This window comes from Oenanthe melanoleuca, chromosome 1A, assembly GCF_029582105.1.
Source record: "Oenanthe melanoleuca isolate GR-GAL-2019-014 chromosome 1A, OMel1.0, whole genome shotgun sequence".
Lineage (NCBI taxonomy): Eukaryota > Metazoa > Chordata > Aves > Passeriformes > Muscicapidae > Oenanthe > Oenanthe melanoleuca.
In genome coordinates this window covers 26,165,980-26,179,910 of record NC_079334.1, presented here as the reverse complement: position 1 = coordinate 26,179,910, position 13,931 = coordinate 26,165,980, and the positions used below count along the sequence as shown (strand labels likewise).

The 13,931-nt window shown below is 36.0% G+C and overlaps 1 protein-coding gene across 2 annotated transcripts in view; it reads right to left on the bottom strand.

Moving 5' to 3' along the window:
• Positions 1–13,931, bottom strand: part of ANKS1B (ankyrin repeat and sterile alpha motif domain containing 1B) — a 398,734-nt gene that overhangs the window by 350,629 nt on the left and 34,174 nt on the right. For both annotated transcript variants that reach the window (XM_056481972.1, XM_056481971.1), the window contains exon 2: positions 2,733–2,813. In XM_056481972.1, coding sequence (XP_056337947.1) covers positions 2,733–2,813 — 81 coding nt within the window. The remainder of the gene's footprint in view (positions 1–2,732; positions 2,814–13,931) is intronic.

The window sequence follows — 13,931 nt, the reverse complement described above, 5'->3', positions numbered from 1 at the left end:
TGATTTGGCTCAAAACATCAGTGAGGGGAGGGAGCTCAATGTAGCCTATGTTATTACCAAAAATTACTACAAATTGACTACAAATTAAGAAAGAAGATAAAACTAAGGCAATTATACTTCCACCCTTGATGAAGCCTTATTTAACTGCATATTGAAAGAAAAATGTGGCGAGTTATGAGGGAATATATCCAGGTCAAAAGAAACTCTCAGTTGACTTCAAAAGATACTGGAGTCATCATATCTAAGCTTTGAGGAAAATTTAAGCTGGATTTTGGTTAGTCCTGATAAGGTCAAATACCATAAGACTAGCCAAGAAAGAGCAGCTCCATTACAGAAAGACTTCTGCTATGCAAAAGGTTCCAGAAAAGTGACTCCTGACAGAAACTTTTCAGTACACATAAGGTTTGAGAGACTTCCCATTAAATAATAGTTTTGCAGTAAATGGTCTAAGTAGAGCTAGACATACACAGCAGTTTCTTTGAAAGGAACACCAAAGGAAGCACAAATGGAACTAAGTGGAAGAAAATCAGTAGAAAAGCCCTGCACAGATGAAATCTATAGATAAAGACACACAGGAATTTTTGTGAAGAATCTATTGCAAAAGTCAAGTTACAAAATAGAACATGCATCTCCTTCATCCTTCGAGAATGTCCTGACCCATCACACTTATCTAGGGTGAGTCTTTTTTAGTCCTTTTGCAGAACTTCATCATTTTGTACAAATACATTTCAGAGAGAAGACTGAAAGTCCTTAGCCCAGTAACATTACTGGGCTAAGTGAAATTACTCAGGGAGACTGAGATTCCAGTGTCTGCCCCAGATATGATTTAATTACTTATATAAAGCAGAATAGTTTCCCAAGGAATGAAAACGATCCCAGAATAACCAAGAAGGATGGAATTCATCATATACAGTGATCAAGCAGGGATTTGAACAATGGTGTCCAACAAGTACCCCAGCCACAAATTCTTATGTTCTTACTTTTCTTGAAAAACTTTGAAATCTATCAGGTTCAACCTAGTGTAAAGTGGGAAAAATTAAAATCTGATTAAAATCAGAAGTTTTTAAAGGACAGGAACTTCTCCTAAGTGGGAAGATTCTTGTGTCAAACAATTGTATACCATTTCAATTTTTAATATCAAGTTTAAAAACTCAAGTAAAGTAAAGTAATTTATTTGTTATTTGTGATGACTAACAAAATTAGAACCACCAGGTGTCTGCCCAATTCTCTTGCTGGCCATGCTGGCCAAGCAGCAGGATCAGTATAAGGGTTTGGATAACAGGTCCTGAAACCCTCATGATTTATCACAAAATACCTCATGATGTATTTCAGTTTACTTTAATATAACAAGGTATAATTGTGATGTCAGTTACAGCTAATTATCCTGCTGTGAGTGTAAGGGGTAATAGCAGCCAATATTGCACTTTTCAAAGGCTGCAGTTATATCTGCTGCTGCACATAAATCCACATTTTTACGTCCTCCCTGACCTCGGAAAAAGTTTGGCCAATACTGTGCCTGAAATCATCCTTTGGCTTTTTTATGTTTTGGGATTTTATAGCTTATATTGCTAGGATTCACTTGAAACCTCTGATAGTTTCAGCAGTGTTTATACAGCAATATGTTTAACTTACTGTGTAACTATTATTTTATTGCCAGTATTAAATATAATAAATATAATAGTTTTCATCTATTTAAAACCAGCAACCTTTGCAAGCCATTGCTTGGGGTTTGGTCAGTCAAAAATTAGCAACAGAACAAGAAACAATCCATAAATCATGAATAAAAATGCTGAGTTTAATAGACCATATTAAGAACTTAGACCTAATTTCATGGAAGTAAAAATATATTAATGGATAATTCTGAAACTTCCTACACAGCTGAAACCTTGGAAACTGCACAATATCTAGTTCAAGAGTTTACTTTATATATTTATTTAGAAAGAATATCCCATATTCAACAAAAGATTAATCCATCCTAAAGAAAATAGGCACCTTTATGGAATACAATTGAAGACACATCCTAAAGTTTTCATTTCTCCATAGAAGGATGCAAAAATTGTGCAATGAGTAGACTAAACACATAATAATTATATATGCATGTGTTATTTTATGGACAGTCCAAAATCACATTAAAATTAATGCAAATTACTCTCAATCTCAACTGGGTATGGATCAATTCCTTATTTCCCACAGAGGAGTTAACCAAAGCTTTATGTCAAGACTTTCTTTAGTGAAAATAGCCTTTTTTTCCCCCTGCTTTCATGTGTATAATCACTAAATATTCTTTTCATGTTACTTTTGCTTTGATAATGATGAATCTCTACCGTTCTTTGTTTCACAGAATTGCTTCCTGAAACGTTCACATTCTATACATATGTACATACACACAGAAATGTAACACAATACTTTCTGCTGTGATTTCCCAGCAATGAAAAGCATTAGAGCCAAGACTAGCAGAAACAATGATAAATTTCCCCAAAACTGGGGAAGAATTTGGAAGAAGCAGTATAGAATCAATAGCTTTAAGCTACATTTCCCATTTTTCATTACTACTTATTGATATTGATGACAGTGTCAAAACATCTTATATTAATATATCCCATTGGAAAGAAGGCTCTTTTAATAAGTCAAGATTTGCCAGTTTTTGGTACAAATCTCAGAACTACGCTATATTTTCTTGCATAACACAGTTAATTAGCATTCCACATAAAAACTAAATGTGAAGCACTTACTTGTGTCCATTTAAAGCTGCATGATGTAAAGCAGTATAACCTGAACTGTCAGTGCAGTTTATGTTTGGTCCTCGCCAGATGCTGCAAATAAAGCAAAATTGTGATGTTAATTTTTTTGGCTTGGCAAGTACAGAAGTGTTAGAAATTTGATCTACAAATAATCTAAAGATCCCTGCAACAAGTGTGATTAAATTTTAAGAGATGAATTACCTTGAAAGAAACCTAAAATAGCAAATCTCATCTTGATATCAATATAATTTATTTATAAAAATAATTTTACACATCCATTTATATAAGAGTCATGAACTCTATGTAGGGCAAACTCAAAGACTAATGACAGAATAGCCATTTCAATTAGATCTGTTCTCCCTCTATTACTCTGGTAATTATATTGAGGTTGTCATCTGATTTTGTACTACTTTTCCACAAGTATGTATTCATTGTCTTTAGGTCAGTTAGTCTAGAATCAAGCAAACATCAGATTAGTGAGAAGCAATCATATTGTTTCAAGAGGCAAAAAATTTATTCCTTTTACTTAACTTGATGTTTCAGCTCCCACTTTAGCTGATTATATTTTTAAAATAAATTAGATATACCTTTAAAAATATGTTAATTATGTTTTGTTTTCTTTTTGTATTTTACAGTCAACTTCATTATGTGTCCTGTTTAACCAGTTTCATGATCTATTACAGACTCTTTAAAAAACAGTAAAGGACATATTTTGTTTTCAAAGTGGAAAACATGGCTGCTAATCTACCAAAACCAACAACAAAACCAAACCCTGGAAAATGGATAACAGAGGTGTATTGAGAACCACAAGGCTTTTTTATCTAATTGACCACATTTGAAACTGATTGTATCTTTTACAGAAGCAATTTACTCTTCTGTAGCAGTTTTCAATCATCAGTGTTAAAAGTCTCAGAGCACAAAATTAAGAGTCCTGAATTACAGCCTGTTTTCTTTAGTTTCTAATATGGTGTTGAACAGTCATTGGCAAGACATATTTCCCTTTACTTCACACATTAGAATCAAGTGCTATAGTTTAAAGAAAATAATTTGAGGCTAATAAGTAAAAAGAATTTTTCATACTGACATTTTTCATTATCTACATCAGTAAATGACATGTTATGCTTCAAATATGATTTTTAAGAATTATTTACTATTGAATCTGTATTTTATTACCTATAAAATGCAAGATATATATATATATATATATATATGCACACTAGGGAATACTGATGTAGACTGGTCTCTTTTTCGTTGTGTGTATTTGAATGATTCATTAGCTCATAAACTTAAGCAGTTGTTTTCCCACAAGTAATACTGTGTGCATACAGAATTATTTGTGCAAAACATTGTGTTCTGCAGTGAGCATAATTCTACATAATGCTGGGTACCTCACCTCTCCCTGCAATTTAATTTCTTGGAAGAACAGGATGGAATTATTTTCTTGGGTGCAAAGAAGCAAAAAACAAAGTAACTTTTTAAAATATCTGCTCAGACATCTACAGATGTTTTTTCCCACAGAAGGCAACTTTCAGATAAGAAAAGTCACTCTAATATTTTCGATTAAAAGAAATTATTTTAACTTCATAGATTAGTAAAAATTGAGTCCCTGAACTGATAACTACTCTGTAATAGACAGATGTTATTTATATGGCATAGGCAAGCTGTCTATCTATTAGAAGGAAAGAAATCTTTATGTATTGATAAGGTGCAACCTCTCTTATACTTTTGCATGTTTTTTATAAATTATTGCCTTATTTATTGAATTATATTTTCATCCTTTGATACATACCAGCTTATAGTAGAATGAAGAAAACAAGAAGTGGTATAGAAAGTAAGATTTTTACATATTACAAAAAACAAACAAACAAAAACAACACTACAATTAAGAACATAATTTACTTATTTGCTTGGTTTGGATAGCTTGCTTGCTTTGACTTAGAGTTGTTAGGATTTGTCTGTTGGTTGTTTTTTCAAAATGCAAGGATCCATGAGTTCATATACTGCTCATGATATGCTAGGCAACATGAATTTAAAAAAAAAGAAAAAAATCAAAGAAAAATTAAAAACTAAAAAACTGCCACCAAAACTCCCTAAAATAATCCTCATTTGTTCTCCCCTAATTTTGTTCTTTACTTCATTCACTAATTAAAACTAAATTAATTGTTGTACTACCTGACTCTGGTCTTAGGAAATATTTTTTTAATGAATGAAGCTGTACTGATTTAAGAAGAAAAGCCTCAGAAACTTTATTAAAGAGTATATAAAAGCATCTATGTGAAACTCCTCAGGACCTGCAGGTCGGACAGCTGAGAGGCGAAGGACAAAGGACAAGGAGTAAGTGCTGACAACTCAGAAACACAAGACAGGAGGGACAGACTAATCACTGTAAGCTCTCAAAGGGTGCACAAAGACACACAAATCACAGTGTGATTTTGATATCCAACTACAGAACACAGTAAACACGAGCAGGACGTGGCTGCAGGCAGCTCTCTTCCCTGGGGCCAGTGCTGAAATCCTCTCCTAGGAGGTCTTGCATTGTGACAGTATTGCAACATTATCTCCTACAAAAGGAATGCAGGTCCAGTTTATACACGGGATATTTATGCTTTGGTAACTGGGAATACACTTCAAATTGGAAGTCTGGATACAAATTCTTACATCCTAAAACTCCCAGCTTCAGTGAAAGCTCTTCTCCTGCAATTAGAATACAGCCGGACAAAAGTCATATATAAGCTCCATAAAAAGCATCTGACTTCAAACAGAAATGGAGTAGAGATTGAGGAAAAACCTAAATACCCCTCCTTTAGTATCATAAACATATATGATATGTGAAGAATCATTAAACATATTGATTTATCTATGCATTAAAGTATCTGTGAAACCAACACTAAGGAGGACCTGGCAGGAAACAAAAACCATTCAATCTCCAGAAAAGAATATTTGTTGACAGAAAATAAGCTCTTCAGAATATTGTTAAAATTAAATATTCTCAAAAACATATTTCTTCTAGTGCTATGATGCAGTCAATAATCAAACTTCTTAATGTAGTATGCATTAGTATGTTAGGAATCTGTTTTCCTATGTACATCAGTAAATTAAAACCTTCCCATTACTTAATGAATTTTTAAAAAGGAATTGAATCTACTTTTTGTGCAAAAACTTCGTTTTCATTCAATGGTAAATTAAAACATGTTAATCAATTAGTTTCTTCCATTACATCTTGCCAAAGTAAGGCAGAAAGAAACAGACTTCTGTGATACAATTTACATTACTGCTCAAAGCAGAAAGATCTCCTTCTTACAATCAGCTCTCACTGTGGACAAAGAATATTGACCTTATGAACTGATGTCAAATATTAATTGAAAATACTCTCTACTTGGTAAAAAATTACTATTTTTTCTTTTTTTAAATGGGCTTAAGTATTTACATATAAAGAGTAGCATTTTAAAAGAAATATGAAAAATGACAGAAGAAAAATATGATTAGTTGAATGATTTCTTATTTTGCTATGCTTTTTGGAAAGAAATAATTGTGAAGTGGCTGTTGTTACACACATATGAACAGAAAAGCAAGGAAATAAAAGCTTTTTCCAGCTATTTACCACACAGACACACTCTCCATCAACAGCACAAGAACTGTACTTGCAAGGTACCTATAATTTTTCCATTATGAACTTCATCCTCCTTCCATTGCTGTCAGTGGCAAACACTAAACAGCTCAGATTTACACTGTCTCTTACTGTTCCTGTGTTCCATAGAACAAATACACATTACAGGAATTTGTCCTGTTCTGAGCCAAAATCTTCCAAATTTTCCATGTTTATTGGAAACAGAAACACATTGACTAAAGTTTTTTGAGCACACAGCCAGGCTCTTTATTAGTGCCCTGCCTACATTCACACAGTTCATTTGTGCAAATTCAGTTCATACAATGTATATGGACAATTTTACAGAGAATTTTGAAAATGCAAACTTTTACACAATAATATGTATCATCATTCAGACACACAAAAATAATGTTAACTATTGTGAACAGCGGAAAGACAGCTCCTATCCTCTATTTTATGCACAAATCCACCACGTTGAGTCTTGCTCTACTCAATATAAACTCTTGCTCTAACCTAAACAAATTAATAATGTTCCTTATCAAATATAGAAATGTATCATTTTAGTAAATAGGATTTTTTTCTTTCTATGGTTTCCTCCTTGTTAGAATCCGGTGTTATGCCAAACATATTATCCTATAAAAATATATATTTCTTTTTCATGCATGGTTTTACCTATTATGAACTTCTTTGCTGAATTTGAGGTACATCTTCAAATTACTTCAAAGAAAGTAAATTTAAATATTTGCCCTTGGTAGCAGTGGAGATAAAACTCTTTTAGAAAGTCGTATTTTAAAGCCTAATAGATAACTGAGCATGTGGGAAAAAAATGAAAAATGTATTTCAGGAATAATTTCAAGCACATGCAGTTATAAGTATTAAATTGAAAAAAGCAGATGATATTCTGAGTAAGACTATCTTTGTATCATCTTTGATCTTCTTTCCTGTTGCATGAAGCAACTGAGAGTTAACAATCTCAAATTAAAATAATAATAATTCTTATTATTTTAATTCTAAAAAAGGAAATGGCAAATGGATTATCAATTCCATTAATATTTATTTTACGCTTAAAGTTTACTGTTTATATAACTCAAATTAAGTGCTTTTGTTCTATCAGTGTGCAATGTGACTCAAAAACATTTCAATTTTGAATGTACTTATTTCATTTTGATCCGTGCTGTTTAGTTGCCTCAATATAAATAATACAACAAAATTAATGGTCAACTATTCATGAGATTAAGATTATTACTCAAGTTCAGGTTCTAAAGCAGCTTATTCCACTTGCTTTCTTCAACCTTGATCTGTAAACATTCTTGGTCTTAGTGTAAGTCTGCAAAACAGGAGAGCTCCACCACACTGTTGTCTTATTTCCATACTGATTCTGTTCAAGTCGTGATTTCTATTTGATATATCTGCTGCAGTAAATATGAGTTTGATAATTTAGTATACAACATTTACTCACTACTCTACTTAGAGCTAGCTACAACAGTGGACAAGAAAAAATTCTTTTTCCAAATGTGCAAACAGCAGGATCAACACTTAGAGTGATAACTCAAGCATGGAGGTAAAAAGTGTAATTTAAGAAAAAATGTAGAAGAAAGAGATCATGTCCAACAACATAAGACTCAAAAAATAGTATCTTACAAGTAATTATTGTTTTTCAAGTTTGTGAAATATCACCACTCAATGAACACTGATAGATTTAACAGACTACATCTACCCAGACTAAAACTTTGAGTAGGGTGGCAGCATTTAAATTTAAGCAAACAACCTTCATGTCCAATAGATAACCTCATATACTTGCTCAATACCATTCTGGTTGTTACTGTATTTTTGGTTGGAGAATGATAAGACCCATCATTATGATGAGTACTGTCATTAGTCCCACCTGCCATCCATAGCTTCTCCAGTGGAAAAAACTATCACAAATTACAAATGACTGAATTTCAGGAGAGGCAGAAAGCCAGACACATAGAGATACCTAAGTCCTGGGTATCCAGAATACACTTAATCATGATGAGTCTTACAGAGAGTCAATGGCCTTATCCTTCAAATAACCTCAGGATAAAAGAAATACAATTGAAAGAAAAAGGTTTTATGAAAGCCTATTTTGATAGAGCTAGGACTTAAGAAACAACTTTAAAGGAGCTCCTAAGGGGAGAAATTATAGAACCTGTATATAAGGACATTACAATTATGAAGTATCCAAAGAATATGCTGGAATAGTACTGAGATAATTGGAAACTATATAAATTCTTATTCATGTGTTAGGTTATCCTGTTTATCCACAAAGGAGCATGAAGGGACAACAGAGTGGGAGAATCCAGTAATACTCTAGCCCTGCTACTCTGGAGTTCATCACTGAAGCGTCACCAGTGCATTAAAAACCCACCTATGTGAGTCCAGCAGAGGACAACAGCACCATGGCAGGCAAAGACACACCTTGTTGGGGTCCCTCTCAAAACTGCTGAGAGCCTCTACCCCACTGCCTGGGGGTGACACACATCAACAGGAAACAACGCTGGAGAACTCTTCAAACTGAGAGACACCACTGTCTAGGGGTACAGGACATGTGGATTAAGATTTCTGATGGGATGTTTAGGGGAGGAACCAAAGGCAGGGAAAGGGATGGATTTAGGTGATTCGGGGAGGAGCAAGTTTGAGAAGATAGAGGGATAAGGGGACAAATAGGGTTGATCACATGTGTGTAGTTGGTTTTGCAGCACAATAGGCTGGTCATGTCCTACACTCAATCTTATTAAATTCTGATTCTATTTTCCTGGGCAAGGCCTCTATCCTGTGTGCATGTACGAGGACCAAACTTCCTGCACTGATGGTGTCCTGGGTTGGTGTTTTGTCTGCTCCTCTCCCGCTCCCACACCTCGCTGTCTGCATGGAGCTGCCGCCGGTGCCCTTTCTTCCCCCTGGGGGGGTGGTGCCCCGGGGCTGGGCTTGCTTGGCTGCTGCTGCTGCTGCTGCTGCTGCTTGCTGCTGCTTGCTGCTGCTTGCTGCTACCCCAGCCCAGCTGCTTTTGCCCTATTGCTTCTGCCCCGCTGCTGCTGCTGCTGCCCCGGCTCTGCCCTGGCTGTTGCTGCCTTCCCCTTCCCCCTTCTCTCCTTCAGCTCCAAGATCTGTACCGGCTCCGGACGGGACCTGAGCATCAGAGACTGCCTCCGGAGCCTGCCCAAGAAGCTTCTCGCCCTTCCCAGCAGCGACCGTCTCTCACTTCGGTGAAAACAGTTCTTTTGTCATCTGGGATTGTACTTTCCTGTTGCTGGGAAGTGTTTTTTTCTTGTGTTTGTTAATAAACAAGTTTTTTCCACTTTTCCCCCCGAGTAAAATTCTCTCCGAGCCCAGTGGGGGGGGAGGAATTGTGAGGGGGGTTTAGTCTGGGGGGCTCCTTTGGAGGCTTTTCCCCAGTTTTGTCCTAAACTTGGACAAATAATTTGGTGGCCCGTACGGGGTTAGTGAGAATATATGTCAGTCTGGCCAGGAAATGGAGCAAATGAGGGTCTGCATACCAGAAACTGCAGGGAGACCCTGGATCAGAGGACCCATGTGTGCCCATGGAGGCTGCAGCTGCAGTGTGGGTGTGTGAGACAGTGTGTGATCACTAATGAAGACCAAGCTGGATCAATCAGCAAAGGAGCTGAAGCAGCCTGGGCACAAGTTGTGTGGCTGTATGTTTCTGAGGTTAAGACTGTGCAAGAAGGTGATGTCATGTGAGACCAGGGAGAAGGTTAAATTTTGCAGAACAAAAAATGACCAGAAGGCTATAGAAGAAGTTTTACTAAGTATTTTGGGTGTTAGCCAACTTTGAACATCTATGTTACAAATACTAGAGAAACCAGTGGTCTTGCATGGTTGACATAGACCACTGGGAGGCATGTCCTACAACTCCTCAGATTGGACAAGTCTGTGCCTGTGTAATTACATGCAAATTTAGGTACTGGGAAAGAGTCTACCTAGAAAAACATGTTGATAAGCACTCAGTTTCTCCACTTAAGTACTTGGTATGTTAAAATCTAAAGAAACTAAACCTGAACAGAAGACACTTGAACTATTTTAACTGACTTAGAACTGTGTTTACTTGAAGCTGCAATTTCCCTTGAGGGTATGTAGTTTTACCCTGATAGTCTTAATAGATACATCACTTTAAATGTTGTAAAAACTCAGTTAATATGCAAAAGCCAAAAGGAGAAACACGTTGACTTCAGGATGATGTCACACAAAGGAATAGGAAATCAATTAGTTATGCTTTATTTAAAAAAATCTGCCATATATAAGGCATTTGACCTTTATCTCACCAGTCTAGCTGCTTCATTCCTTATGGACTACTCACCTAGAAGTACACTGGATGAGTATACTGCATAATAGTGTGGCTATATTCAGAAAGCAAAATGTTCCTGACTAGTACTGGTTAGCTTTCACAGTTAAAACCAATTTGCCTGGAGTGGTTCAAAGAGAGAAAGCCTTCATCAGTTATGACAGAAGGGTTCCTGTATATTCAACTTGTCTTTAGGGACAAGCTGGGGTTTTGCTTAGTTCAGAGAGAACCACAATAACTCCAGCTTGTCAATGATGAGTCAGACAGATCTTTGGATTCAATCCAGAGTTCTGTCCTTGAAAATCCAGTCATTCTGACAGGAAAAAACGTTACCTCTCATTTTGCATCAACCTGCAGAAGAATGCTGTAAGAACAGCTACTAAATTATGAACATACACAGTCCAAACCCACATCAGCAGGCAGTACCTTTAATAAGTAAAATCATTCATATTTAAGCAATGTGACTCGTTCTAAAACTGTTGCCAGTGGTATCTCCATGTATGATCTGAGGTGATCTAAGCAATCTGAAAGAATACCACATGGCTAATGCTGAGAGATCAGTGCATCAGATTAATTGTTCCTCCACATCCATTGTATCATGAGTTTAGGCTCCCTAACCTGCATGAGGTAGTTGGGTTCTACGTATTTGTTCTGAATCAGACCTATACACTTTGTATAAGATCTACAGATGGATCAAGATTAACCAGGAGCACAGCTCACAGTGTTATTTAGTATTAGAACATTTTTGAGAGAAAGGCTAATTGCCCTGACTAAATCTTTTTTCAGTGTAAATATAACACTTATGGGTACATTAATATATTATACACCTTTCATAAATAAACGTGTTCTTTCAACTCTTTTCAGACAACTAATATTTAGTGAAATTACATAAACAATCATTATTTTTCTATAAGCAAAACAGAAACCAATCTTTTGAAGGGTTGTGAAAGTCCTTGTATAGCTCATGATTCTAAGCAGATGAAACACTCACTCACCAGTTGGTTGAGGGAGGAGACTGTCCCATTCTACTCTGCATTCCTGTGGCCTCACCTCAAGTGCTGTGTGCAGGGTTGGCTGCTACAATAAAGCTGTTAGATATAAAGCTATAAGAGAGCAACCCAAGGAGAGCTATATTGATGGTGAAGGGCCTTGAGGGGAAGCTGTACAAGGAGCAGCTGAGGTCGCTTGGTCTGTTCAGCCTGGAGGAGACTGAGGAAAGACCTCACTGCAGTTACAACTTCCTCATGATGGGAAGAGAAGGGGAAGGCACTGATCTCTTCTCTGTGGTAACCAGAAACAGGACACAAGGGAATGGCCTGAAGTTGTGCCAGGTTGTGTCAGGAGGTTTAGATTGGGTAATAGAAAAAGATTCTTCACCAGAAGAATCGCAGCACCAGCCTGACAGAGCTCAGGGAGTGCCTGGACAACAGTCTCAGGCACAGGGGATCCCTCTCTTGGGGATGGTGCTGTGCAGGGCAGGAGCTGGACTTTGATAACCCTTGTGGGTCCCTTCCAACTCATCATATTCTATGATTTTTTGATTCCATACTTTTACATGAATATACCCATGAATGCTGAGGTATAGTACATACATCAGTATTTTCTTTTGAAGAAGAGAGCACATTCTCAGAAAGACCATCCTGACTCCCTCTTCTGTAAAAATTAGCTGACATAAAAATATTTTTTTAAAAAGCCATTCTAATATTACTTTTATCAGAAATAAACTGAAGCAAAGTCCTACTTCTCTCAAGAATACAGATATGACGACATGTTTTGTTAGGAAAGATATTCTCTTTTTCCTAACTCACTGACCTTGAATCTTTAGTAAGAAAATAGCATTTTTTTTCCACAATTCATTTTTGGAGATCCAACACAGTATTCCCATCCATCATAAATTCATGATGTTTGCAATTTTAAACACATTCTTATCACAGAGAGGCAAAGTCAATATTTACTAGAAAAGGAGATTTTAATACCTCTAAATGATTAATTATGCATCCTGGAACACTTACTGACATTTGTTTAAGTGGAATCAAAATTCCTGAAGCTCTGGCACTGGAAGCAGCACTGGGAAGAGTAACAATTTACATCAAAGATTTTTTGAATATGGATGCTGTTAGATCTATGACCTCAATCCAGTACTAAAGATTGTTCATCTTAGAAACCAACCTGAGATGAGACTTTTTGTTATAGCTGTAGGACACACAGAACAGAGCTTGCTATATATAGAGTCTGCAATTCAGCTGGCTTTAATACCTTGTCCTTCCTCATCTGGGTTTCCTCAGAAGTAGAATAATTCTTTCAGACACTAGCAAAATAGGCACAAGAAGGAATGCATGATTCCATTTCCTCTTGATTCTTGAGGGCCATCCCACACCTCATTCTCAATTTATGCTGAGATTTGAAAATGAGATTCAGAAATCAACTATAGTAACATTAATCCCTGCACCAATGTAATCAATCCCTCACTATCTTGACATATGAAAATGTAACAGATGTGAGAGTCTCACTTCTTGTGTTTGTATCCACATGATATTAAATCAGTTATCCACATGATTTCCCATATTCTCAATTCAAAGCTTCCATATCTTCATCTCATAATAGCAGCAATAATGTCCAACCCTTTTAGACAACTCAGAACTCAGAACCATGACAGACTACAGCTCCAGGAACTAGCTTCCAAAGTATGAATCCTGACACATTAAGGCTCTTGAAGTCTATCAGTGACCTATCACATATGTTGAATGCAACCATAACATTTGTGGTTTCCAGTAGAATATTTCCTCAGTTATTCAGACTCCATGGGCCTAACAAGACAATGAGCAAGGCAGGCAACATCAGAAGCCTGCAATAGTACATTACTGCAAGATATAAGGCAATTGAAAGTAACCTTGATCAAAATGAATTCAAAAGAGTAGTAAAACTCTTTTCTCTTGTCCTGGAGTGACTTTATAATGATGAATTGTATAATGTAAACATTATCTTTAATAACATAAATATTAAACAATTTGAATCTGTTCTTTGGAGAAACATAGTTTCAAAGCAGAGGTGCTCTTATTGAATTTGCTAAAACACTATAATGGAGTATCTGCACATTGACTGCCTCCATCCAAGTGCTAACACTCTTTCTTTCCATCAGCTTTGTATTAACTTCGTTAACAAGACCACAGCTTAGGAAAGACATACGAAATACAAAAATAGATATGACAAATACATTATAGAAATGATCATTGCTGAATAGAATAAAAATTACCACCTG